We start from the raw sequence: 27,923 nt of genomic DNA, 5'->3' as shown, positions 1-27,923 counted from the left end.
TGCAGCGAAAATCTCACGCAGTTGCTTCATGTTCAGTTCCTGGACGACTTCACTTTCGGTCCGTTTGCAACTGCATTTGGTTTTGATTGCTACCTTTTCCTCTTACAATTGCTTCAGCTTTTCATCTATCAGTTCTTGGTCATGGGATGCCAAAACCTCTGCAACATAATCTTCATCAACTTCCACAAGCCAAACTCACTTTGTCCTTACTTCGTTCACCTTGATCGAAACACTTAATTATGTCTAAGTGTAACACCCTTATGAGCTCTTTTAGGCTTTTCTGATACCTTAGAACTCATCTTGCTGATGGCTGCTCACAGGCATGTGTTTAAGCAATGCTGGGGAGAATGCAGTCTTGAATCCGGGAGAGAGCGGCTGCTTGGGGTGCACGCTGCTTTTTTTTGCGCGCTGCCTTTTTTCATAACAGTGAAAACACCTTCTGTTAGTGAAAACAGGGAACTAATGTAGGTCTTTCGTAACAGTGAGGTTTCGTAAAGCGAACGTTCGAAAAGTTCGGGACACCTGTATTGCAATTTATAGTTTTATGTTATATTGCAATGTACTGCTGCCACAGTGCAACAAATTTCTGACATTTGCAAGTGATAGTAAATCTGATTTTGAGAAGTGGGGATGTTTGGTGTGATTGCACAATATTCAATTCTATTTCCAAGTTGTCAGCAAATGTAGTATGAAATGTCTGGATGCAGCAAAGCCTAGACAACATTCGGGCATAGCAAAAACGTTCACACCACGAAAGTTCCAGGCAGGCCACTTCCAACAGAGGAGTCCAACTAGCTGTACTTGATATTTAATTGCTTCTCCATCTCTGAGACCCTACCATCAATATCCTGGTGAGTGATATTGATCAGAAACTCAACTAGGCTAGCAACATATAGTGCCTTGATTAAGTATTCAGCCCCTTTGTTCATACAAATGAGTACTACCACTAGGTATATTGATCAATTTAACTGACAATTTTTATTTATGAATCACATGCTCCTTTTTTCCATAGTAGAACCAAAAAAACAGGGAAAGTTATAAAGTGTGAAAAAATAAAAATTCAAAAACTGAAATGTCAGCAGCTCTAAAGTATTCATCCCCCTTTGCTCAGTACTTAATTGAATTTCTTCTTGCTGTTATTACAGCCAGCTTTTTGTTTGTTAAATCTCTATTAGCTTTACACAATGTGATGGAGCAAGATTTGCCCATTCCTCCTTGCAAAATTGCCCAAGCTCTGCCATTGCAAAATTGCCCAAGCTGTGCCAGGTTAGTTGGCGACAGCTATCTTGAGGTCTTGCCAGAAATGTTCGATTGGGTTAAGGTCAGAACTGACCTCTGCACTGAAGGACAATAATTTTCTTGATTTGAAGCCACTCTATGGTTGCTTTGGCAGTGTGCTTTGGGTTGTTGTCCTGGTGAAAGACAAACTGCCTCCCCATTTTAGACTTTCTGGCAGAGGCTAGCAGGTTCTTATCCAACATCTCTCTGTATTTAGCAGTATTTGTCTTCCCATCAATCTTGACCAGATTTTCAGTCCTTGCTGAAAAGCATCTCTGTATCATGATACTAGCTCCACCATACTTTACAGTAGGGATGGCGTTACCTGGCTGATATGCAGTATTAGATTTAGACTACTCATACCGTTTCGTGTTGAGGTCAATAAAGTTCCACTTTAGTCTCATCCAACCGCAAGGCCTTCTTCCATATCTTTACAGTATCTTGTAAGTGATGCTTTGCAAAGTTTCATAAAAACCCTTTTTGTGCAAGGCCTTAGAGATGGTAGAGCCAGGAACTTCATCTCCATTTGCAGCCGCTGACTTCTGCAGCTTTGTCAGAGTGACTGTTGACATCACAGCAGCCTTTCTTAAAAGTGCCATTCTTCTCCGGCAACTAATTTTGGGGTGGCCTGACTTGGCAATGTGGCTGTGTCTTCATATTTTTTCCTGTCTTTCACAATGAACTGTATTGATCTCCAAGGTATGTTCAGTGCCTTTGAGATGGTCTTGTACCCTTCCCCAGATTTGTGCTTCTCTATTATCATTTCCCTGACTTGTCTTGAATGCTCTTTAGTCTTTATTTTGGTTTGGTATGGTTGAAAATTGACCATATTGTTGGACCTTACAGAGAGAGGGGCTATTAATTCAGGCAATCCTCCAATTTTCTACGCTGGAGGATAATATACAGTATTGTACCTAAGGAAAGTTAGCGTAGTAATTACAAAGGGGTTGAATACTTTTTCAGCCTCTCAATTTTGATTTTTAATTTTTAATAAATTGTTGACCGGTTTTGGAATTTTTCTTTTGATTTGACATGATGCACAATGTTTTCCAGTTGACTTCAAAAATCATCCTACTTCAATATATATAAAATTTAGAAAAGACAGTGAAATGTGAAAATAGTTGTGGGGGGCTGAATACTTTTTCAAGACACTGTAAATATTAATGGTACACAAGCAGGTCAGAGCTGGGGTATTCCTTGGTGAGTACCTCCTGATGTCCAGCTTGCTTCCCTTGCCTACGTTGCATAAATTAGGAACGTATGAAGGAATATTCTCTGTTGTGGGGTTGAGGGCAGCTCCAGCAACGCTCAAGAAGCTCAACACCATCTTGGACCAAGTGCCCTGGTTGGTTTTACCGAACTACCATTCTATATATTTATTCTTTTCATCTACTACCAAAAACAACGAGCTAAGGAATGTTAAAATTTTCTATTTCCCCTTTATGTTGTACATAGAACATAGAACAATACAGCACAGTACAGGCCCATCGGCCCCCAATGTTGTTCTGACCCTTAAACCCTGCCTCCGATATAACCCCCCACCTTAAATTCCTCCATATACCTGTCTAGTAGTCTCTTAAATTTCACTAGTGTATCTGCCTCCACCACTGACTCAGGCAGTGCATTCCACACACCAACCACTCTCTGAGTAAAAAACCTTCCTCTAATATCCCCCTTGAACTTCCAACCCCTTACCTCAAAGCCATGTCCTCTTGTATTCAGCAGTGGTGCCCTGGGGAAGAGGCGCTGGCTGTCCACTCTGTCTGTTCCTCTTAATGTTTTGTCTACCTCTATCATGTCTCCTCTCATCCTCCTTCTGTCCAGAGGGTAAAGCCCTAGCTCCCTTAATCTCTGATCATAATGCATACTCTCTAAACCAGGCAGCATCCTGGTAAATCTCCTCTGTACCCTTTCCAATGCTTCCACATCCTTCCTACAGTGAGGCAACCAGAACTGGACACAGTACTCCAAGTGTGGCCTAACCAGAGTTTTATAGAGCTGCATCATTACATCATGACTCTTAAACTCTATCCCTCAACTTATGAAAGCTAACACTCCATAAGTTTTCTTAACTAACCTATCTACCTGTGAGGCAACTTTCAGGGGTCTGTGGACATGTACCCCCAGATCCCTCTGCTCCTCCACACTACCAAGTATCCTGCCATTTATTTTGTACTCCGCCTTGGAGTTTGTCCTTCCAAAGTGTACCACCTCACACTTCTCCGGGTTGAACTCCATCTGCCACTTCTCAGCCCACTTCTGCATCCTATCAATGTCTCTCTGCAATCTTCGACAATCCTGTACACTATCCACAACACCACTAACTTTTGTGTCATCTGCAAACTTGCCAACCCACCCTTCTACCCCCACATCCAGGTCTTTAATAAAAATCGCGAAAAGTAGAGGTCCCAGAACCGATCCTTGTGGGACACCACTAGTCACAACCCTCTAATCTGAATGTACTCCCTTTACCACGACCCTCTGCTTTCTGCAGACAAGCCAATTCTGAACCCACCTGGCCAAACTTCCCTGGATCCCATGCCTTCTGACTTTCTGAATAAGCCTACCATGTGGAACCTTGTCAAATGCCTTACTAAAATCCATGTAGATCACGTCCACTGCACTATCCTCATCTATATGCCTGGTCACCACCTCAAAGAACTCCTATCAGGCTTGTTAGACACGTTCTACCCTTCACAAAGCCGTGTTGACTGTCCCTGATCAGACCATGATTCTCTAAATGCCCATAGATCCTATCTCTAAGAATCAGTTTTCCCACCACAGACGTAAAGCTCACTGGTCTATAATTACCCGGACTATCCCTACTCCTATCTTTGAACAAGGGGACAACACGCGCCTCCCTCCAATCCTCCGGTACCATTCCCGTGGACAGCGAGGACATAAGGATCCTAGCCAGAGGCTCAGCAATCTCTTCTCTCGCCTCGTGGAGCAGCCTGGGGAATATTCTGTCAGGCCCCGGGGACTTATCTGTCCTAATGTATTTTAACAATTCTAACAGCACCTCTCCCTTAATATCAACATGCTCCAGAACATCAACCTCACTCATATTGTCCTCACCGTCATCAAGTTCCCTCTCATTGGTGAATAGTGAAGAGAAGTATTCATTGAGGACCTCGCTCACTTCCACTGCCTCCAGGCACATCTTCCCACCTTTATCTCTAATTAGTCCTATCTTCTCTCCTGTCATCCTTTTGTTCTTCACATAATTGACGAGTGCCTTGGGGTTTTCCTTTACCCTACTCACCAAGGTCTTCTCATGCCCCCTTCTTGCTCTCCTCAGCCCCTTTTTTTTAATATAATTTTTATTAAATTTTCAAAAAGAATGCATGAAAAGATAAAATCTACCCCCCCTCCCCTTAACCCTCCCCCCCCCCCCATATATAGTCCTACCTAAAAAGAAAGAAAGAGAAAAAAAAGAAAAGAACCGCCTGGTTATTGGAAGGTTTCCACATGCTCCATGGGATTCAAAATAAATTTGGTATAATTATTCGTTACTTTCCCCAAGTAACCAAAATCTTTATCGAGCACTTAAATATGCCATCCTATCTTTTGTAAATAAGGGCGCCAAATATTAAAAAATGTTACATATTTATCTCTTAAATTATAAGTAATTTTTTCAAGTGGAATAGAACTAGCCATTTCATTATTCCAACGATCCATACTTAAATACGAATCAGATTTCCAAGTAACTGCTATAGTCTTCTTAGCTACTGCCAATGCAATTTTTATAAATTCTTTCTGATATTTATTCAATTTAAGTTTCGCTTTTATCCCTTCAATATCACCTAATAGAAATAATACAGGGTTATGTGGAAGTTGAATTCCAGTAATTTGTTCCAATAAGACTCTTAAATTTATCCAAAAGGGTTGAATTTTAAAACAAGTACCAACTTCTTGATTACACCGAAAACATTTATCAGATAAATTTGAATTTAATCTATTTATTTTTTGTGGTGTAATATATAATTGGTGTAAAAAATTATATTGTACTAATCTAAGTCGAACATTTATTGTATTTGTCATACTGTCAAGACAAAGTCTTGACCAATTTGTTTCATCAATATTAATATTCAGATCTGTTTCCCATTTTTGCTTTGACTTATGGATTCCTTGTTTAATTGTCTGTTCTTGAATCAAATTATACATACAAGAAATAAATTTTTTAATTTTCCCTTTTTGAATTAAAATTTCAATTTCATTAGGCTTTGGCAAAAACATTGTTTGACCCAGCTTACCTATTAAGTAAGCCCTTAATTGAAAGTAACAAAAGAAAGTATTATTAGATATTTTATATTTATCCTTTAATTGTTCAAATGACATCAATATACCTCGCTCAAAACAGTCTCCTATAAATTTAATCCCTTTTTGGTACCAATTATATAAAAGTTGATTATCCATTGTAAAAGGAATAAGTCTGTTTTGGAACAAAGGTCTCCTTGCTAATAGAGATTTCTGTGTTTCCTTATCAACATTTATCTTATTCCATAGATCAATCAAATGTGTTAATATAGGAGATTCTTTCTTTTCCCGTATCCATTTAGATTCCCATTTATATATAAAATCTTCAGGTTTATTTTCTCCTATCTTGTCTAGTTCTATTTTAATCCATGCTGGTTTTTGATCATCGAAAAAAGATGCAATAAATCTAAGTTGATTTGCTTTATAGTAGTTTTTAAAGTTTGGAAGTTGTAATCCTCCTAACCCAAATTTACATGTCAGTTTTTCCAATGATATTCTTGACATTTTACCTTTCCAAAGAAATTTTCTCACACATTTATTTAACTCTTGAAAAAATTTCTGTGGCAATTGTATTGGTAATGTTTGAAACAAATACTGTAATCTAGGATATATATTCATTTTTATAACATTGACTCTACCTACTAATGTTATTGGTAGTATCATCCATTTGTCAAGATCTTCTTGAATTTTTTTCAATAGTGGTAAATAATTAAATTTATATAAATTCTTTACATCATTATCAAGTCTTATACCTAAATACTTTATACCATTTACCGGCCATCTAAATTGGGTTACTAATCGACATTGACTATAGTCTCCTTTAGTAAGAGGTAAAATTTCACTTTTATCCCAGTTTATTTTGTAACCTGATACCTTCCCATATTCATCCAATCTAGAAGATAACTTATGTAACGAATGTTGTGGGTTTGTTAAATATATCAAAACATCATCGGCAAAAAGATTAATTTTATATTCCTCTTGGTTAACTCTAAAACCCATAATATCTGGATCAATTCTAATTAGTTCTGCTAATGGCTCTATCGCCAATACAAATAAAGCAGTTGATAGTGGACAACCTTGTCTAGTTGACCTTTTTAACTGGAATGGTGTTGAAATTTGAGAGTTTGTCACTACGTTAGCTTTAGGGTTAGAATTTAAAGTTTTAATCCAATTTATAAAAGATGTTCCTAACCCATATTTTTCTAATACTTTAAATAAAAAATCCCATTCTAATCTATCAAATGCTTTTTCTGCATCCAAAGCTACTACTATACTCTTCTCATCCCTTTTTTGTGCCAAATGAATTATACTGAGTAGCCGAGTTACATTATCCTCAGCCCCTTTTTAAGCTCCTTTCTTGCTACCCTATATTCTTCAATAGATCCATCTGATCCTTGCTGCCTTCTTCCACCTGACTAGATTCTCCACTTCACTTGTCACCCATGGTTCCTTCACGCTACCATTCTTTATCTTCCTCACTGGGACAAATTTATCCTTGACATCCTGCAAGAGATCTCTAAACATCGACCACATGTCCATAGTACATTTCCCTGCAAAAACATCATCCCAATTCACACCTGCAAGTTCTAGCTTTATAGCCTCATAATTTGCCCTTCCCCAATTAAAAATTTTCCTGTCCTCTCTGATTCTGTCCTTTTCCATGATAATGTTAAAGGCCAGGGAGCGGTGGTCACTGTCCCCCAGATGCTCACCCACTGAGAGATCTGTGACTTGACCCCGTTCATTACCTAATACTAGATCTAGTATGGCATTCCCCCAGTCGGCCTGTCAACATACTGTGACAGGAATCCGTCCTGGACACACTTAACAAACTCTGCCCCGTTTAAACCATTGGAACGAATCGGGTGCCAATCAATATTAAGGAAGTTAAAGTCACCCATGATAATAACCCTGTTATTTTTGCACCTTTCCAAAATCTGCCTCCCAGTCTGCTCATCATTTTGACTTACAAATTTATCACTGTTCATTCACCTACAGTTGCTAGGAAAAGTTTGTGAATCCTTTGCAATTACCAGGTTTTCTGCATTAGTTACTCATAAAATGTCTGATCTTCATCTAAGTCACTATAATGGATAAACACAATCTGCCTGAACTAATAACACTCAAACAATTGTACCTCTTCTCGTCAATACTGAGCACCATTTAAGCAATCACAGTCTAAATTCTATAAAGTATGTGAACCTCTGGGGTAATGTCTTCTACAAAAGCTGTTTGGAGTCAGGTGTTCCTATCAATGAGATGAGATTGGAGGTGTGGGTTGTAGAGGTTCGTGTTTTTTCTCTTTCTCTCTCTCTCTCTCTATCTCTCTATCTATCTATATATATATATATATAAAAAAAGACACAGAAAATGAGGTTACTGACAGAGCCTGCTCTTCTGAAGAAAGATCTGTTTCTGTGCACCATGTTTCGATCAAAGCATCTTTCAGAGGACCTTAGAAGAAGAACTGTAGAGATGCCTGAAGCTGGAAAAGGCTACAAAAGCATTTCTAAAGATCTGCGTGTTCACCAGTCCACAGTAAGAGAAATTGCCTACAAATGGAGGAAATTCAGTACTGTGCCTACTCTCCCTAGAAGAGGGCGTCCTGCAAAGATCACACCAAGAACTCAACATGCAATGCTGAAGGAGGTGGAAAAGAACCCAAGGGTAACAACAAAAGACCTGCAGAAGTCGCTGTTCATGTGTCCACTATAAGAAAAACACTGAACAAGAATGATGTTCATGGAAGGATGCTACGGAGGAAGCCACTGTTCTCCAAAAAGAAATTCATTGCTGCACACCTCAAGTTTATAAAAGACCACCTGTATATTCCACAGCGTTTCTGGGACAAGTATTCTGTGGACAGATGAGAGAGTAATTGAACTTTATGGCAGAAATGCACACTGCACGCCATCACCAAACCTCATCCCAACTATGAAACATGGTGGAAGGAGTATCACGGTCTGAAGCTGCTTTGCTGCCTCAGGGCCTGGGCAGCTTGCAATCACTGAGGGAACAATGAATTCAAAATAGTATCAAGGCATTGTACAGGAGAATGTCAGGGTAGCAGTCCGTCACCTGAAGTTTACTAGAAGTTCGATGTTGCAGCAAGATAATGATCTGAAACACAAGTAAATCAACAACAGATGGTTTCAAAAGAAGAAAATTCATGTTTTGGAATGGCCAAGTCAGAGTTGAGACCTTAACCCAATTGAGATGCTGTGACATGACCTGAAGAGAACTGTTCATGCAAGGTGATCCAGAAATATTGATGAACTGAAACAGTTTTGCATAGTGGAATGGTCTAAAATTCCTCCTCACTGTTGTGCAAATCTGATCAGCAGCTACAGGAAATATTTGGTGGAGGTTATTGCTGCTACAGGAGGTTGTACCAGTTATTAAATACAAGGATTCACATACTTTTTCCAGCCTGGACTGTGAATGATTGAATGTGTTCAATAATGACATGAAAAGTACAATTGTTTGTGTGTTATTAGTTTAGGTAGATTTTGTTTGTCTATTATTGTGACTTAAATGAAGATCAGGCCACATCTTATGAGCCATTAATGCAGAAAACCAGGTAATTGCAAGGGGTTCACAAACTTTTTTCTTGCAACTGTAAATTATGGAATTCTATCTTAGTATTTTCATCAGAAGGACTGCAAGCAATAGTCTCAATAGCATTTATGGGTAGGCATTAAGTGTTGGTTTTGCCAACACATCATATCCTGAAAAACAAACGCTTAAAATATATCAATCTTGCAGGCAAGGTTAATTGGAGATCATGTAATTCCTTGTGATCAGGATGAAGAGAGGAGAATCTAAGGAGGTTTCACCAGGGCAGATTCCAGCACTGAATCTCCTCCGGAGGACTGCTGTTCTTCTCATTCAGTCGTTCACATCCACGGTTCCCATCAGTCTACCTCCCCTCATCAAGTTCATGCCTCAGGGAAATATTATTGTGTTAGCTAATGTAATAAACATAAATTTCCATAAACATGGCTAAAATGATAGGTTCATATTATTTCAAAGATTTTATTAAAAACATTTCTATAACTCCCAACATTATTTTTCTCAGGATTAGAACACTTGGCTGAAATTGAAGCCACTCTAACGGGATGGGCCTGCAGTCAAGATAAACATTAGCCTATCAAGATAAACAATATTTCAAATTCATCTAACTGTAGTTAGATAATTTTCATTCCATGTTTTAAACAACAGCAGTTTTGTCAGTTATGTCAATCAAAGGTGTTTTTAATATATCAATAATTTGTGTCTATTTACATTATTTCCTCTCCCTCTCTTTCTGTGTGTCTGCTATATAACCAATATGATGAGTTTTATGACCTACTTTTCATGAATACCTTTTGAGGTATGAAAATATGAATCATTCATGTGACATTTTAATGTTAATAACTGTGTGCTTTTATGTGTGAGAACATGAGGATAAAACTGGTGAGGCTGAGGCAAGGTAAGAAGCAGCTTTGCCTTGTGTATGTGTCTACACAAAAGGTCTTCAGTGGACGTAGTCCTACTGGCTCTCCACTCTGCTCATGACACCACTGTTGTTGGTGAAATCTTAGGTGGCAACAAAGAGGTGTACAAAAGTGAGAAATATCAGCTGGTTTAATGGTGTCACAACAATAACCTTGCATTCAACATCAGTAAGACCAAAGATTGATTGTGCACATCAGGTAAGGAAAGTCAGGAGAACATATACCAATCCTTAGTGATGGGACTGCAGTAGAAAGGGTGAACAACTTCAAGTTCAAGGGGTCACATCTTGAAGGATCTATACTGGGCCCAGCACATTGATGCAATCACAAAGAAGGCACACAGCAGCTGTACTTTGATAGGAGTTTGAGACGATTTGCATGTCAACAAAGACGATTGCAAAATTCTACAGAAATACAGTGGGGAGCATTCTGACTGGTTGCTGCACAGACTGGTATGGAAGGTCCAGTCCTGAGGATCACAAAAGGCTCCAGAGAGTTGTAAACTCATCCAGCACCAGCAGGGGTACAGTCCCAGCTGTTATGGACATCTTCAAGGGGAGTGCCTTAAGAAGGCGCAACCATTGCTAAGGACGCTCACTATCCGATACATGTTGTTTTCTCATGACTGTCATCAGGGAGGAGATACAGGAGCATGAAGATACACACTCAATGATTCAGAAACACTTGTTCCCTTCTATCATCAGATCTCTAAATGGTCCATTTGCCCATGATCTGTACCTCATTATTCCTAATTTTTTTTTTTTGCTTTTACTTTTTTTGTAATTTATAGTAATTTTTATGTCTTTATTTTACTGCTGCAAAACAAGAAATTTAATCTCATCTATGCCCGATCTAATAAACAAGAGATCCTACAGATGCTGGAAATCTAGAGCAAAATGCAGGAGGAACTCAGCAGGCCAGGCAGCATCTATGGAAAAGAGTTCAGTCAATATTTTGAGCCGAGACCCTTCATCAGGACTGGAAAGGAAGGGGGAAGATGCCAGAACAAGGTGGTGTGGGGAGGGGAAGGAGGTCAATTTAAAAGGTGATAGGTGAAACCAGGTGAGTGAGCGAGGGGGGATGAAGTAAGAAGCTGGGAGCTGATAAGTGGAAAGGCAAAAGACTGGAGAAGAAGGAATCTGACGGGAGTGGAGAGCGGATCATGGGAGAAGGAGGGGGGCGGCAAGGAGAGGTGACAGGCAGATAAGGAGAAGAGGTAAGAGGCCAGAGAGGGGAATTAAAGAAGGGGGCATGGGAAAATTACCTTAAGTTGGAGAAGTCGATGTTCATGCCATCAGTTTGGTGGCTACCTAGATGCAATATAAGGTGTTCTTCCTGCAACAAGAGAGTGACGTCATTATGGCAGAAAAGGAGGTCATGGATTGACATGTCGGAGTCGGAATGGGAATGGGGAGGAATTGAAATACTTGGCCACTAGGAAATTGCACTTTTTGTGCTTGGAGTGGAGATGCTCGTCAAAGCAGTCCCCAGTCGACATCGGGTCTCATCGATGTGGAGGAGGCTGCATTGCACACCGGATAGATGACTCCAACAGATTTTTAGGCAAAGTGTTGACAAGGACTCTTTGGGGTTCGGAATGGAGGTCAGGAAGCAGATGTAGCTTTATCACCTCCCAATTTTGTACTTCCCCCACCCATTCGGCTTCACCTATCACCTTCGACCTTGTTCCCCTTCCCCCACCTCCTTATTCTGGCATCTTCCCTCTTCCTTTTCAATCTTGATGAAGAGTCTCAGCCTGAAACGTCGACTGTTTATTCACTTTCATAGATGCTGCCTGACCTGCTGAATTTCTCCAACGTTTTATGTGTGCTGATCTAATAATTCTGATTTTGATTCTTTTTTTTTCTCTCACTCTTTCTCACAGGAAATCTTTCCTCATTCTTCTTCACGAATGATTGTATTAAAATGAAATAAGTTGACAGCGTGTGTATTTTCAATAAATCAATGAACATTTTAGAGCTATGGTGTGCTTGATTGACTGGAGGCGTAACAATTGTCATTCATTTCTATAGAAAGTGACTGTTTATCAATAATAAATCATTTTTCTTGTTCAGCAAGTTTCATTCGCCCAGTACTAGTATCAAATACTTGCACAAGCAATGTACTACAGTTTTGGTGGAGATTGAAGCTCATTCTGCCTACTAATGGAACCCAGCTTCTTTTTCCAGAGAACTACTAGTTTTGCACCAAAGTGCTTTACTGTCATTTGTGTATTTTCCAACTAACACACAATTGGAGATCGTTCTGTGCTATAAACATGTCTGCTGTGGACGGGTTTGACACTGTCCAAACTGATTTCACAGAGTTACCCTCATAACTACCAAGGAGAGGAAACTTATCCTGTTAGTCTGTGCTTGATTTGAACCCATATCCCTGAGGTGAAAGGTCTTTGTCTAACCTATCACACTACTCAGTCATTAGTTCTTACTGAGCTGGTTTCATGGTATATTAGTGAACTACTCATGTGATCTAATCTTATTGTAGCTGTGCCTTGATAGGATAACCCTTATTGTCTTTACTAAAAATAAAAGATAAGTAAAAATCTGTTATTTTAAAAAGTGGTTTCCTGAGATGGTATAAATGAAATAATAGATCCTCAAGTTAGTGTACTTCAAATTGTTGATTCAAGACTGACTATGCTCATTTATTTAGATGCCTAATCAAGAAAAGATTCAACTTCAGATTGTCTTTGAGTGACAGTCTGAGCGGTAATTATCCTCATCCTGATGTTAAGATGCCTTCAGCAAAGGATGTTATCATATTAATGTGGAGTTTATTTGTTTATTTAATATGCTGTATACTTTACTCAATGGTGAAAAGCAACTGGAGAAACAAAAAGATATTTTTGGGTCAGCTAGAGTGTATTGATCTGAAGTTTATTCTCCAGTTTATCCTTGAATATGGTGAAAACATGAAGATTTGTCATGTTAAACTAATAAATTAAACTTCAGGATAATAATTTGTACTGGTTAAAACTAGCAGTACTTTAAGTATTGTATGTAGTTGAACACTTTGTTCAATTAATCACAAATTTAACTGTTGTGACAATGAGTAAACCCAGGATTGATGTAAATGACTTACAATTTACATTTTTCTTCACTGTTCACTGAGCGTGTATGTGCTTCTTAAAATCCATTGTATGCTTTTGTTTCTTGTGATAGCAATTTATCGATATTTTATGTCATGTAACCTTTCTGAAGTGTTTCATTTGTCAATTTTGTTAAATGTTGTCATATGATTAGGTATTTGAGAGGCAATCATGCCAACTCCGATCAAGTAAATCCTAATGTGTGGCCTGTGTCAAAAAAGACTGGTTGAATTATCAGAGGCGCTTGACAATTTTTTTTTGCTGGAGAAACAATAGTCTGTGGAAGATTAGCTGCTGGTTATTAAGCAGTGATGCAGTTCTCTGATTCCATTTCTCTCGTCTTTTCTATTTGAGCAAATCTCAAAGCCTTATAATTAGTTAAAGCTGATCACACAAAAAAAAAATCAGAAATCATCTGCACACTCCACTGCTCTGTGACCATTCCAAAGATTTAGGTGATTAACATGGCAAAAACAGTGGGAGGCTAATTGGATAAGCTTTAATCTTTACACCACTGAAGCATAGCAACGCAAATCAGAAAGGAAAAAGGAAGTAGGATGCAGCACAGTTACCAAACATGTCATAAGGATTACAGATATAAGGTGATATTTGTCATGATTTTAGATGGCGTTAGTTAGAGAAAAAAAGGTGGTGATGCAGATTGCTGCTAATTCCCTTCTTGAAAGAATGCAATCCTGAACACTTGGAATTAACTGTGCTTGTACAATTGTGTCTTTTTGCTAAGCATACAGCAACATGAAGCCAATGCAGATGCTTGTCGGCACTTTTAGTTGTTTATGTTATTGCTTTACCTACCTAATACTGATTGGTACACTTTTTGCAGCCTTGCCTTTGCTTTATTGTGATGCTAAATTACTAAGTGTTAAAACACAGTACAAAAAGTTGTCGATATAGATTGAAAAATTTCAGTGGACCTTCTGTTCAAATTCTGCTTGTGAGGCTGATTGCTTTAAAATTTAATTTTGAATTTTTTCTCCTCTGTAAATTGTGTCATTCAGAATCATTATCCGAGGTTTTGTAGTAGTTCAAATAGCAAGTCTCCTCTCTCATTTACTAAAACAGAGTTACTTAGAAATTTCCACTTTCGTTCCCATTAGTACAGATAAAGTTGATAAGCCATTTAATAATAAAGATCATTTATCAGAAAAATTAATTGACTTTATATCTTTGAAAAACATTTGATTTAGTGCATAGGCCTGTGATGCCTGCCATCTCTTTCACTGAATCTCAAATTATTTTTGACTGTTCAATTAATAACTGTATTATTAGCAATTTGGAATAATTACTAAGTCTGCTACAATGTGTATTTCTGCTGTCGGGACTCAGCATAATGCATTTCTCTCTCACTATCTCTCCTTCCTTTACTAAGATGTTCTTTAAACTCTGTCTCCACCATTAAGCTTTTGATCACCTCTCCTAATATTTCCTTTTGATGCTGAATAATGTTCCTCACATGAAGCTTGGAAAACGTTGCAGTGTTAAAGGAACTATTTAAATGCAAATTGTTTGAGTGATTAAATGATAAAATTATTAATTGAAGTTGAAATAATTTTACTTCCATGGACAGTACAGTTCAGTTTTTGTACGACATGCATTATAGCATGTCTTCAGTCAGCTGTTTCTTCATTTCCATAGATGCTGCCTGACCTGCTAAGTTCCTCCAGCATTTTGTGGGTGTTGCTTTGGATTTCTAGCATCTACAGAATTTCTCATGTTTAGTCTTCATTCGAAGTTTCAGTCATTGTAATCTTTGTGTTCTCTTCTAAATTAGCATGGTAGTCGTGAATTTTTTTAAGAAGTTACATAACATGTTTTTTCGAATTTCAGAGCATTTACAAGCCACTGTATATTTTTCTTTTTTGGTATTTAGTACTTCCCCTAATGTACCTCAATCCCAAAAATATTGTAAAAATTTTTAGTGTTTTCAATACGTAGTTTCATAACATTTTCCCACCTGTGATAACCATCTTTATCCCTTTATTGTTATTGTTAGAAGATAAACATTTTAGAGTATATTTGAGCAGTAAATAACTACTGTATTATTAAATTAGATCTTTGCAGCACTTTAGCATTACCAAGTTTAAAATATTCGATGAAACTTTTACTGAAACTGGATTTAATTTTTAGGACCAGTCTTATGAGTACAGATCCAAAGAGTGGTCTCATCAATCCTTGGTTAATGGAGGAACCAGAAGAAACAAAAGGTCTTGATTTTAGTGAAATCAAATTTCAACAGCAGAGGATCATAGAAGGTAAAGCTCATATTTATTAAAGTTCATAAATATTCTTTAGAAGCTTCTGAAAATAGACCATTGAATTCTTGAATATTGGGGTATAAAGGTATAAATAAGGATATTATAAGGATAAGCGTGATTATGAACTGGAAAAAACTGCTTGAATAAAGTTGATTTTCAAGCTGTAGTGCTTTTAGCAAAGGATATCAAAAAATCTTTTTAATGTTATGACTTTACACCAAGAATTATTAAGGTAGTCTGATACTTGCAATGACTTAAATGAAAATTAAGAAAAGAGAAATGTTCAACGTGTTAAGGCACCTTCAGAGTTAAATTAACATTTTAGTTCGATGATTTATTATGAGAAGCTAATTTATGATCCATCTCAATCAGGCAGGAAAATAACATTTATTCACCTTTGAATGTTCTTGACAAAATCTGCAAAACAAGGAATTTTCCATATATTTGAAAGTGCTAAACACATGGAGATGATGATGAACAGTATAGGACTATCTTCAAAATTTATGCTCTAGGTTTTGCGATGTATTACATTATAAATTCAATATATTTTGTCTCCATTCTTTGGATATTATAAATATACAGTTATGGGTTATGTGTATTGAACCATGTAAGTTCAAAATTAATTGTAGGTATGTCTTTGGAAGATAATGCAATGCACAATGTGAATATTTCACTAAATGTAATTGTTTCTATCCTTCAAAGCTGATTTAAGTTATAATCTGATCTTTGTTATCTAATTACAATTAAAGGAAGCTATCTGGAAAATTAGTTTCCAGACTATTTGATTCATTTACAAGAAAAATGAGATGATTCATGATGAGCTTTTGCAGATATGAAATCTAATATTCTACACTAACTCACTAGGTGGCAGCTGTTTGCAATGAAACTGAGTAACCAGACATCAGAGCTTGTTGTCGTATGAATTACCTGAAAAGTACAAACACCTGGTATTTGGAAAGGTACAGATGAAACTGAAATAATTATGTCTGGAGAGCCTTCAAAGTGCACAGTTATATAATAGGTGCAGTATAAATGCAGCAAAATGCCTCTTAGGAATTTAATGCTGAGTTGAAACAGAGTTGATTTGATACTTTGGTTCTATCTTGGTTGCAGTTCAATTTCAGTGAATTTAAATAGAGAGGATTCTGGTTAATTGGGCCGTCAGTTAATTAGGGTAGCCGCTTGTTTGGGACAACTCTTAAAAATCAAAAACTAATTGAGAAAATAGACAGGATTCCCTTCATTCATTTGCGATACCATGCCGCCTAATTGGGACAGGAGACTTTGTGGAACAGTTTCTAATTAGTGTCAGCTGCATGCACTTGTATGGCCATTACACTCTATACCTTGCTTAAAATGAATAGTTTTTACATAGCATCAGTTGCAGTTCAAAGAGCAGTGATTTTTGTTACTGATAGTTGGCAAGAAATAAACAGTAAGACAATTCAGAACTCTTTTGCTCAGGCATGGAGGTGCTGGAAATGCTCAGAAGTAAAAATGAAACAATTTCACTATTTCAGCAAGTTAGGAACTATAAAGAATTTGAAGATATTGAATGTTACAACAAAAATGAAGATTTGGAGGATGCAGTTATCTGAGGCATTGTATGAAGGCAGTCCATTATCTCCATTGATTTTGTCGTTCAAAAGAACATGACATCATACACTGGATGAATTCGTCCACTCCTAACTATTAGGAACTAATACGTGGTTATACAGTAATGTAGTAGTTTTGGTAGTGTTCTAATTTGTCCCGTGTTTCATTTAAGTAGATAAATTGTTAAATAGTAGTTTGTCTTTTTCAAAGTTCAAAGTAAAATTTATTATCGAAGTACATGTATATCACCATATACAACCTGAGATTAATTTTCCTCCTGGAACACTTAATAAATCCATAATAGAATAATGGACATAATAGAATCAGTGAAAGACTGTACCAATTTGGGCATTCAACCAGTGTGCAAAAGACAACAAATTGTCCAGAGATACAAAAAGAAAGAAATAATAATAAATAAATATGCAATAAATATCAAAAACATGAGATGAAGAGTCTTTGAAAGCAAGACCATAGGTTGTGGAACATTTCAATGATGGGACAAGTGAAGTTGAGTGGTTATCCCCTTTGTTCAAGAGCCTGATGGTTGAGGGGTAATAACTGTTTCTGAACCTGGAGGTATGAGTTCTGAGGCTCCTGTACCTTCTTTCTGGTGAAAGCAGTGAGAAGAGAGCATGCCTGTGAGCTGGGGGACCCTGACGATGGATGCTGCTTTCCTGCGACAATACTTCATGTAGATGTGTTCAGTATTGGGGAGAGCTTTACCTGTGATGCACTGGGCTGGATCCACTACTTTTTGTAGGATTTTCTGTTCAAGGGCATTGGTGTTTCCATACCAGGCTGTGATGCGGCCAGTCAATATACTCTTCACTACACATCTATAGACGTTTGTCAAAGTTTTAGTTGTCATGCAGAATCTTTGCAAATTCCTAAGGGAGTAGAGGCACTACCATGCTTTTTTCATAATTGCCCTTGCGTGCTGGGCCCAGGACAGGTTCTCTGAAATGGTAACCCAGGAATTTAAAGTTGCTGACCCTCTCCTGCTCTGATCCTCTGATGAAGACTGGCTCTTGGACCTCTGTTTTCCTCCTCCTGAAATCAATGATCTGCTGCTTGGTCTTGCTGACATTGAGTAAGAGGTTGTTGCTGTAGTCAGTGACTCAGTCAGTTTTTCAAACTCACTCCTATATTGTGATTTGTCACCACTTTTAATTCAGCCTATGACAGTGGTCTCATCAGCAAACTTGAATATGGTATTGGTGCTGTGCTTAGCCACAAGTACAAAGTGAGCAGAATGCGGTTAAGCACACAGTCTTGTGGTGCACCTGTGCTGATGGTGATTGTTGAGGCGATGTTGTTGCCAATCCAAACTGCCTGGGGTCTGCGTGTGAGGAAATCGAGGATCAAATTGATTAAGGATGTATTGAGTCCAAGGTCTTGAAACTTATTGATTAGTTTTGAGGGGATAATGGTATTGAATACCAAACTGTGGTCGTTAAAGAGCATCGTAATGTATGCAGATTAAACCTTTTATATCTTTTTAACTATTTCCGTGAAACTTCAGCTAATTGGGCAGCTGCTTAATTGAGCCAAAATGTACTGTTCCCAAAGGGTCCGAATTAACTACAATCCACTGTATATCAAGGTTGAAATTTTAAAATATATTCATGAAATTTGAAGATGCAGTATTTAAATGTTTTAAATGGGTCAGTAGTCTGTGCATCCTGCAGGGAATTGAATCGATATTGTAGGGCTGGTTGCTTCATCCTGAGAGGGCACTTCTAGTTGCTGAACCCTCTTTGCCTCTGAAAAGGATCACCGAGATGTTTAACCTCTTATCTCTCTTTAGCAACATTTGTTGAAGTTGGATTCTGCACAGCTCTGGCCTTGTATTTTTATTGTGCATTTTTTTTGGCTCATTCATGACACCAGAGACCTGGATGTTAGAATCGTGCTACATTAAGTCAAAGCGAAGCAAGGAATGTAAGTTTGTGCTTCCACTTACTCAGTGTTCTGGTTTACATTGATATTCACAGCAGCAGTTGCAAAAGAATAACAGTTATTTGCAGCAGAACAATTGCTGTTGGCATTTAGCTCAGAATTTCATTTGGCACGATATTGTTTTATGTAAGGTGCGATTTCAACATGGTTATTTTATGAGCTACTTGTTTCAGGATTTATCAAGATAATGTAGTTAATAAGCATGAATAATCTTATAGTAGCTTTTTACATCTACTTTTCAAACATTACATCTGGTAGTAGATAGATCAAAGTTTAGTATTAACATAAGAGATCAATTGCAGTGCAGCAACCAGAATCTACACCAATGAGTTCTCTAGCCGTATGGTTCTAAACAGTAAGATGTGGAATGCTTTAACTAAATTCCAACATCCAGGACTGGTTGCCAAAATGAAACTTGATTAATATTAATTTATTTTTCACACAGAGTGGTCTGTTACTAGTTTATAACTTATAAGTTATGTAATGTGATAGATATTGAAAATATTAGAGACATTATTACTTACTACCAATTAATTTTATAAATTATTTTTTGCTACCTGTGTGCATAACTGGTTTGATGTGCCCAACTTAACTTGAGAAATTTATTACCTCCATTGTACAAATTGCTTCAATACGTTGGTTGTTGTATCTGTGGACTGGAGCTTTGGAAGATGGGTAGAGAATCTGATCCATCCTGTTTTGTAACATTTGGTTGAAATTGGAGCAATCGTAACGTTTAATATGAAGTGTTTATTGCTTTCGGAAGTAAATGAGGAGGACACCAAAACTAATTTTATTTTCTTGTTACTAAATTGATTAACGTTGTTTTCTTGTGCTTTTGTTTTAATTCAGAGCAAGATGCGGGCTTGGATGCTCTGGCAACAGTGATAGCGAGACAGAAACAAATGGGTCAGGATATAGGAAATGAATTAGATGAACAAAATGGTAAGTTTCTTTGTTTACTGTAGATTGTACATGAGTTATCTTTGGATGTGTCTTTATGGGCATTGCTAACATGGCAGTCACTTCACTCTACTGTCATTTGAATATATTGGTATACAAATCCCATCTCGTTACTTAAAGTTTGTATGTGCTACAGTGTTTTTTTATTTCAAAATCAGTCCATAGAAGATTAAACTTTAATTGCGTGCTTATCTTCTGTACTTATGACATGACACATAAAGAAAACTAGAGAGAGTCTATTCAGTGAAGAAGTCATGAAAATGTTCTGAATAGTGTCATTGTTTTAGATGTTGCAGGGAAGATTGCCTATATTTGAAATTATGGGATGGATTGGACAACTATACTAATCTTTGCCCCAGCTGCCCACTTCCATTTGCATAATGTAACGTCAGTTGGCAGAGATGCATGTCATTTGCTGTCAAGCAACAAGTTTTTCACAATTTAACCTCCATGTTGGAAATTGGTTTACGATTGGTAGATGTACTGAGATAGCGTGGAAAACATTGTTTTGCGTTATATCCATACAGGTCATTTCAAAACAAGTGCGTTGAGGTAGTGCAAAGGGGAAAGTGGTAACAATGCTGAATACAGTGTTACAGAGAAAGGATATGGAATTAGAAACTAAGGTGCAAGGGCCACAATGAGGTAGAATGTAAAGACCAAGAATTCATCTTTGACATACAAGAGTCTGATAACGGTGGGATAGAAGTTGTCCTTGAGCATGGTGGTGCGTGATTTCAAACTTTGGAGTATTCTGCCCTATGGCTGAGAATGGAGAAGAGAGAATGACTGGGGTAGTTGGATCACATTGCTTTTTACATTTCTGAAAATCTGTGCCAACCAACTGGCGGGAGTATTCAAGGACATTTTCAACCACTCACTGCTATGGCCGGAGGTTCCCACTTGCTTCAAAAAGGCAACAATTATACCAGTGCCTAAGAAGAATAATGTGGACTGCCTTAATTACTATCGCCTGGTAGCACTCGCATCTACAGTGAAGAATGCTTTGACAGGTTGGTCATGACTTGATTGAACTCCTGCCTCAGCAAGGACCTGGACCCATTGCAATTTGCCTATCACCACAATAGGTCAACGGAAGATGCAATTTCAATGGCTCTTCACAGACCTTAGACCACTTGGTCAACACAAACACCCATGTCAGGATGCTATTCATCGACTATAGCTCAGCATTTAATACCATCATTCCCATGATCCTGATTGAGAAGTTAAAGAACCTGGGCCTCTGTACCTCCCTCTGCAATTGGATCCTCGACTTCCTAACCAGAAGACTACAATCTGTGCGGAATGGTGATAATATCTCCTCCTCGCTGACCTATCAACATTGGTGCACCTCAGGGGTGTGTGCTTAGCCCACTGCTCTACCCTCTCTATACCCATGACTGTGTGGTTAGGCATAGCTCAGATACCATCTATAAATTTGCTGATGATACAACAATGGTTGGTAGAATCTCAGACGGAGACGAGAGGGTGAACAGGAGTGAGATATGCCAACTGGTGGAGTGGTGCCGCAGCAACAACCTGGCACTCAGTGTCAGTAAGACGAAAGAGCTGATTGTGGACTTCAGGAAGGGTAAGACAAAGGAACACATACCAATGCTCATAGAGGGATCAGAAGTGGAGAGAGTGAACAATTTCAAGTTCTTGGATGTCAAGATCTCTGAGGACCTAACCTGTTGCCAACATATTGATAGAGCTATAAAGAGGGCAAGATAGCGGCTACACTTTATTAGGAGTTTGAAGAGATTTGGTATGTCAACAAGTACACTCAAAAACTTCCATAGCTGTACTGTGGAGAGCATTCTGACAGGCTGCATCACTGCTATGGGGGGCTACTGCATAGGACCGAAAGAAGCTGCAGACGGTTGTGGAAGCTGAAAATGAGAGTGACCAGTTAACAATCTGTCCACTGTGTTAATTCACTCAGTATACCAAACAGATAATAAACCTGTTTCTGATTCTAATATAACCTAAAAAATATGATTAGGCCGCAATAAACTTTTATAAAGTGGAGATGTTTTTCTCCATGTGTTCAACAAGTAGCTATGATTTGATGCAGGCTGCTGTTGTGTTATCAGAGTAAATAATCAACTGCAAGAAAAAGTAAAGTACGTCTGTACTCTTCACATAATGCTTAGAGATTTTCACCTTTTTGTGATCCTGGAGTAGAAATATGGTTTTTTTTAAAAGAAGCTGTGCGGGAAATAAAATGATACACCAATGAACTTCTTTGAACTTTTCTGTTATAGTACTTATTTAAACCTTGCACCAATCAACATAAGCAGCAATTAGAATATATATATCTAGAGACATTGTAAGCTTTGTATATGTGTTTTCTGCTGTATATTTTATTAGGCAAATTTAGAACTCTTAGTCTGAGCAGAACCCCTGAATTTGAAATGCAAGTTCAGTAAAAGCTTCGAAAATGTTCAAGATTGTTTGCGGGCAAGTGCGATGAATATAATGAAAGCCAGGCATTTGCATGTATAAGACTCTAACTGACATAGCCAGACATTTGCAAATGCCAAATCCATTGAGACACTGCATGTAGAGATTAACTTTCAGGAAATAAATGAGTTGGTTTAGAATCTGGCAGAATCTTTGTTTCCTAGTATGATGTCATTGTTGATCCACAAACACTCAGGGCTGGTGAACAGCGTCAATTTAACAATAAACCTGATTTTATTCTGTTCTTGAAATTTCATATTGAGAAGCTTCATTAACCTGTTTATTGTGTTCTGTTTGGGGGAGGGGCGAAAGCTTCATCAACTGTTAATTATTGTTTTGTTGCTGAGCAACGGGCCATCTGTATTTTTCCTAATATTTGTGAGTAATGAGGTAGCTTGCAAAGAGAATTTTGAAGATCTGTGCCAAAGCTGGTTTAAAAACTTCTCGTGCTTCATTAAAGCAGATGTAAAATTAAATTCATATAATTATTTAAAAATACGAGCCATTTCCTTTTCGGTAAAGTTTCTATGGAACCATATTGCCTGGTTACATGATGTACTATATGGAAAGCATTAGTTATTAAAACAATACCTTGGAAATCGGATTTTGTGCTGAGATTATTTGAGTCCATTTTCTTTTCTGCTTTTTCAATGTATATAAGTTAGTTTTAGGACTGCAGACTGAACAGTTCATCTTTTGCTTTTTTTAAACTGTGGTCAAAATATTCCAGAGATTAATTTTTTGCCTGTGCTTTTGGGGTGACATAAGTGAAAGTTAATCAAACTCTTTCTTTTGTAAACTGTTTGTAAGTTAAGAGACCTTCGTGGCTGAGAATGCAGCTTCCTTTCATTTTTGCATTACATTGTTTCATCAGGTAGTACTAAGTCACTTGTAGTGGGCTGTTCCTCATACATCAAAGTTAACAAAAGTCAAGTTATTCCTTATTCTGTTAGTAGCCTACATTGCTTTGAAAGATGTTCTGGTTTCCTTGAATATATCTGCTGTTATTTGCTGGTTTTGTAGCATTTGGATCTGAGTTATGTTTGCTCCAAATCATGCCAACAGAGAGAGGAAATGTATCCAGGGAATTGGATTTGAATCCAGGCATGTGAAGTGAAAATCCAGATTCCCATTCAGCACACCAGCCTGCTTCCCTTAAATGTGCAGTTTAGCAAAATTCAGAAGAAAACATTCAGATAGTGAGTCATAAGAGTCATGCAGAGTGGAAACAGGGCCTTTGGTCCACTGAGTTTGTGCCAACCTTCAAGAGTTCCTTGACATCATTCTGCGTAATCTTTTTTTTCATTCTTCCCACTTTCTTGTCAGCTGCCCCCACATTTCTGTTTAGAGATACAGCACAGTAATAGGCCTATGCGGACCAATTAACCTACTAACCGGGAATGTGGGAGGGAACCAGAGGCAGCCAGAGAAGACCCACGAGGTCGTGGGGAGGGCATGCAAACCCCGTACAGGATTGAACCCGGGTCACTGGTGCTGTAACAGCATTATGCTGACTGCTACAGTACCGAGCTGCCCTACCATTGCCACTCATTCACCCAATAGGATCAATTCACACTGGCCAATTATCCTGCCAACCAGTGTGTCTTTGGGATGTGGGAGGAGGTGGAGCACCAGGAATAAATCTATACAGCCATAGTGAAAATATGCAAACTTCATAGCACTGGAGGTCAGCATTGAACCCAAATCACTAGAGACAGGAGGCTTTTGAAATTAATTTGTTGCTTAAGTAATACAAGTTTTGAACTTTTACCATTATTGTAGACCGAAGTTGCTTTGAACTTGTACATTTCACTGTTTGGTTCTGTGTTGTCTTGAATGTGTATACTATCAAATCTAACTAAAGTTTCTGTTTGTATTTATATGTGATTCAATTACTTGTTAAAGCTCTCTATGATATAACTGCATGATATATACTGTATGACACTTTCTGAAATGAAATGGGGAAGTTGGAGTTACGTTTTTCGTTTTGTTCTCTATTAAATAACTATTGCAGTTAGGTTTAATTCCATTTACTGAATTAAAATCTGCTAGTTTCCAATGTTAGTAATACAGCATCCACTGATGGAAAGAAAAGTCATTTTAATCATGGTTAAGCCCCTTAACTGTGAAATGACCACCCTTTAGATGGGAACATTTTGGTTGGAAATTTTGCTTTTTATGCACATACCTATATAAAATTATGATATAAAAGTTCATTTGAAACCCTATTTAAAAATCAGCAATAACTATATCCATCTTTCTACCTCTATTGACTTGTATGACCTTTAAGTCTCTTGTGTAATGCAAAATGTTCTTCATAATTCCAGAGTGAACTGGATTTATTGGCTTGATTTTCACTTATGGAAAAGCATGTCGTGTCTTTCCAATTAAAATAGTTGCTTAATAACTGGCAGTAGATGCTCATTTGTTGCCACTTTTTATTAAAAGGCCCATGGGGTTTCAGTTGTTATTTCTCATGTTGAATAATCCATGTACTAATTGCCAGAGTTCTTGCCGCATTCTTACTGAGGACCTTGGGACATTTGTAGATTTAGTATGTTTCAGATTTAGTAGGGGGTGGAATATAGTGTTTTACATTTTCTGACATGATGCTTATAATACTAAGACACTTAGGCTGCCATTCAGTGACTTCGCATTTATCTTAAATCACTGAATGACTTCTGGTTTCGAATGTGTTATATTCTGTGAAATATCTCTTAATATCGACATAGAATCATAGAAGCTAATGGCATAGAAGGATGCCATTTGGTCCATCATATTCGTGCCAGCGTAAAAGGGCTATTGAATAATTCCAGTTACCAACCTTTAGATGATACTGTGCCTATAAAAAGTATTCATCCCCTCTTGGAAGTTTCATGTTTTATTGCTTTACAACATTGAATCACAGTGGATTTAATTTGGCTATTTTGACACTGATCAACAGACTGTTTAGTGTCAAAGTAAAAACAATCTACAAAGTGATCTAAATTAATTACAAATATAAAACACAAAAAATTATTGAATAAATATTCATCCCTTTAATATGACAAACCAAATAATTGCTGGTGCAGCCAATTGGTTTTAGAAGTCGCATAATTAGTTAAGTGGAGATCACCTGTGCGTAGTCAAGGTGTTTCGATTGATTGTGGGGAAAAATAGACTTGCATCTGCTGGTGAGTCAGTATCCTGGCAAAAACTACACCATGAAGACAAAAGAACACTCCAAGCAACTCCATAAAAAGGTTATTGAAAAGGACAATTCAGGAGATGGATACAAGAAAATTTCCAAATCACTGAATGTCCCTTGGAGTACAGTTAAGCCAATTATAAGAAATAGAAAGAATAGCTGTAAATCTGCCTAGAGCAGGCTGTCTTCAAAAACTGAGTTACTGTGCAAGAAGGGGATTGGTGAGGGAGGCCACCAAGAGACCTATGACAACTCTGGAGGAGTAACAAGCTCTAGTAGCTGAATTGGGAGAGACTGCACTGTTGTCCGGGTGCTTCACCAGTTGTAGCTTTATGAGAGGGTGACAAAGAGAAAGCCACTGACATGAAATCTCAGCTAGTTTGCCAGAAGGTATGTGGGAGACTCTGAAGTCAGCTGGAAGAAGATTGTATAGTTTTATGAAACCAAAACTGAGCTTTTTGGCCATCAGACCAAACACAATGTTTGGCAGAAGCCAAACACTGCACATCAAGAAAAACACACCATCCCTACCATGAAGCATGGTGGTGGCTGCATCATGCTGTGGGGATGTTTCATTGCAGCAAGCCCTGGAAGGTTCGTGAAGGTAGAGGGTAAAATGAATGCAGCAAGATACAGGGAAATCCTGGAGGACACCCTAATGCAGTCTGCAAAAGGACTGTGACTTGGGACGAGATTTGTTTTCCAGCAAGACAGTGATCCCAAGCATATAGCCAAAGCTACACAGGAATGGTTTAAAAATAACAAAGTTAATGTCCTGGAGTCCAGACTTCAATCCAATTGAGAATTTGTGGCTGGACGTGAAAAGGGCTGTTCTGTCATGATCCCCATGCAATCTGACAGAACTTGAGCAGGTTTGTAAAGAATGGAGAAGAATTGCAGAGTCCAGATGTGCAAAGCTGATGAAACTTGTCCACACAGACTCAAGGCTGTAATTGCTGCCAAAGGTGCATCTACTAAATACTGACTTGAAGTGGGTGAGTAATTATGGAATCAATTATTTTGTGTGTAATAATTGTAATAAGTTTAGTCCAATTTATAGAAATTGTTTTCACTTTGACACAAAAGGATCTTTTCTGTTGATCAGTGTCGAAAAAGCCAAATTAAATCCACTGTGAGATTCAATGTTGTAAAACAATAAAACATGAAAACTTCCAAGGGGAGTGAATACCTTTTAAAAGCACTGTATATTCACCTGACAATATTATGTCCTTTTCAGCTGGAAGATTTTGATTAATTTTACTATTTAAAATTTCAGATATCATCATATTAATATTCGCTGAGCCATCCTCTGTAAATGAATGTAGCTAGTCCCTAGTTTATCAGTTTGAAACCTTTAGTGCACAGTCTTGTCCTGTAGCTTAAAATCTAACCTGGATATTGAAAAGTAACTGGTTCTGAGACCTTTCAGAAAAGATTACTGTTATTTATTTTAGTATGGTTTATTTGATCCTGTTTTGCAGGTAAGCATTTGAAATCTCTAGACTTCCACTCTACCAATTATGGTGGAACAAAACTACTTAGCAGATAGTTTTCAAGGTGGACTGTATAGGAGTTATATTTTGGAACTACTATAAGCAATGCCATTAATTTTGGGGATTATGCATTATTCTGTGCGGGGTGCTTTACTTTTAATTTTAACTGCTGTTGCTTGTTCAGAATCAAATGTTTATTCTGAATTGTTGACTTATTCCCCACTAATGTCCTCATGGAATTATGCCCATCTTCCTTCAGATGTTACTGTCACTGTTTCAACTGTAGATCTTGTCTATGTGATTAGTTACTTCGAATAATAGGTGAGCGCTGTCCTTTAGTAAGACAGTTTCATCCTGATGCAGGATCTCAATCTAAAATACTGACTATCTCTCTACCTCCACAGTGGCTACATGACCCACTGAGTCCCTCCAGCAATTTATGTATTGATTACAGAATTTCTAACTTCTTGAGTCTCCAATTTCATTTCATTCTCACTTTCATTCTCAAGCTAACTTTTGTTATTATGTTATCTATTCTGAATATGACATCATGAAATTACCTTTTAAATATGCATTTATCCTAAATATGTTAATAGAATATGTTACTTGCTAAGCATTTCTTTATTGAGGAGTTTTTGGAAATCTTATTGTGGATCTATAATGGTATGAACCTCAGTTATACTTTTCCAACTCATTTGTTTTCTTCTCTTCTTTCATATGTATAGAACAGGCCATTCAGCCCACCAGTGCAATGTCGACTGGTGGGTACTAATTTCTATTAATCCTATCTTCCAGCACTTAGCCTAAAAGATTCTTTGTCCTGGCAATTCAGATGCTTCT

General features: G+C 37.7%; 1 protein-coding gene across 1 annotated transcript in view; it reads left to right on the top strand.

Moving 5' to 3' along the window:
- Window positions 1-27,923, top strand: part of stx8 (syntaxin 8) — a 192,353-nt gene that overhangs the window by 36,807 nt on the left and 127,623 nt on the right. Inside the window, exons 5-6 of the mRNA XM_072242295.1 lie at window positions 15,292-15,416; window positions 19,827-19,919. Coding sequence (XP_072098396.1) covers window positions 15,292-15,416; window positions 19,827-19,919 — 218 coding nt within the window. The remainder of the gene's footprint in view (window positions 1-15,291; window positions 15,417-19,826; window positions 19,920-27,923) is intronic.

Source organism: Mobula birostris, chromosome 24 (genome assembly GCF_030028105.1).
Source record: "Mobula birostris isolate sMobBir1 chromosome 24, sMobBir1.hap1, whole genome shotgun sequence".
In the NCBI taxonomy this organism is placed as follows: Eukaryota; Metazoa; Chordata; class Chondrichthyes; order Myliobatiformes; family Myliobatidae; genus Mobula; species Mobula birostris.
Note: the sequence above shows the minus strand (reverse complement) of the source record. Positions and strands in the feature narration are given on the sequence as shown.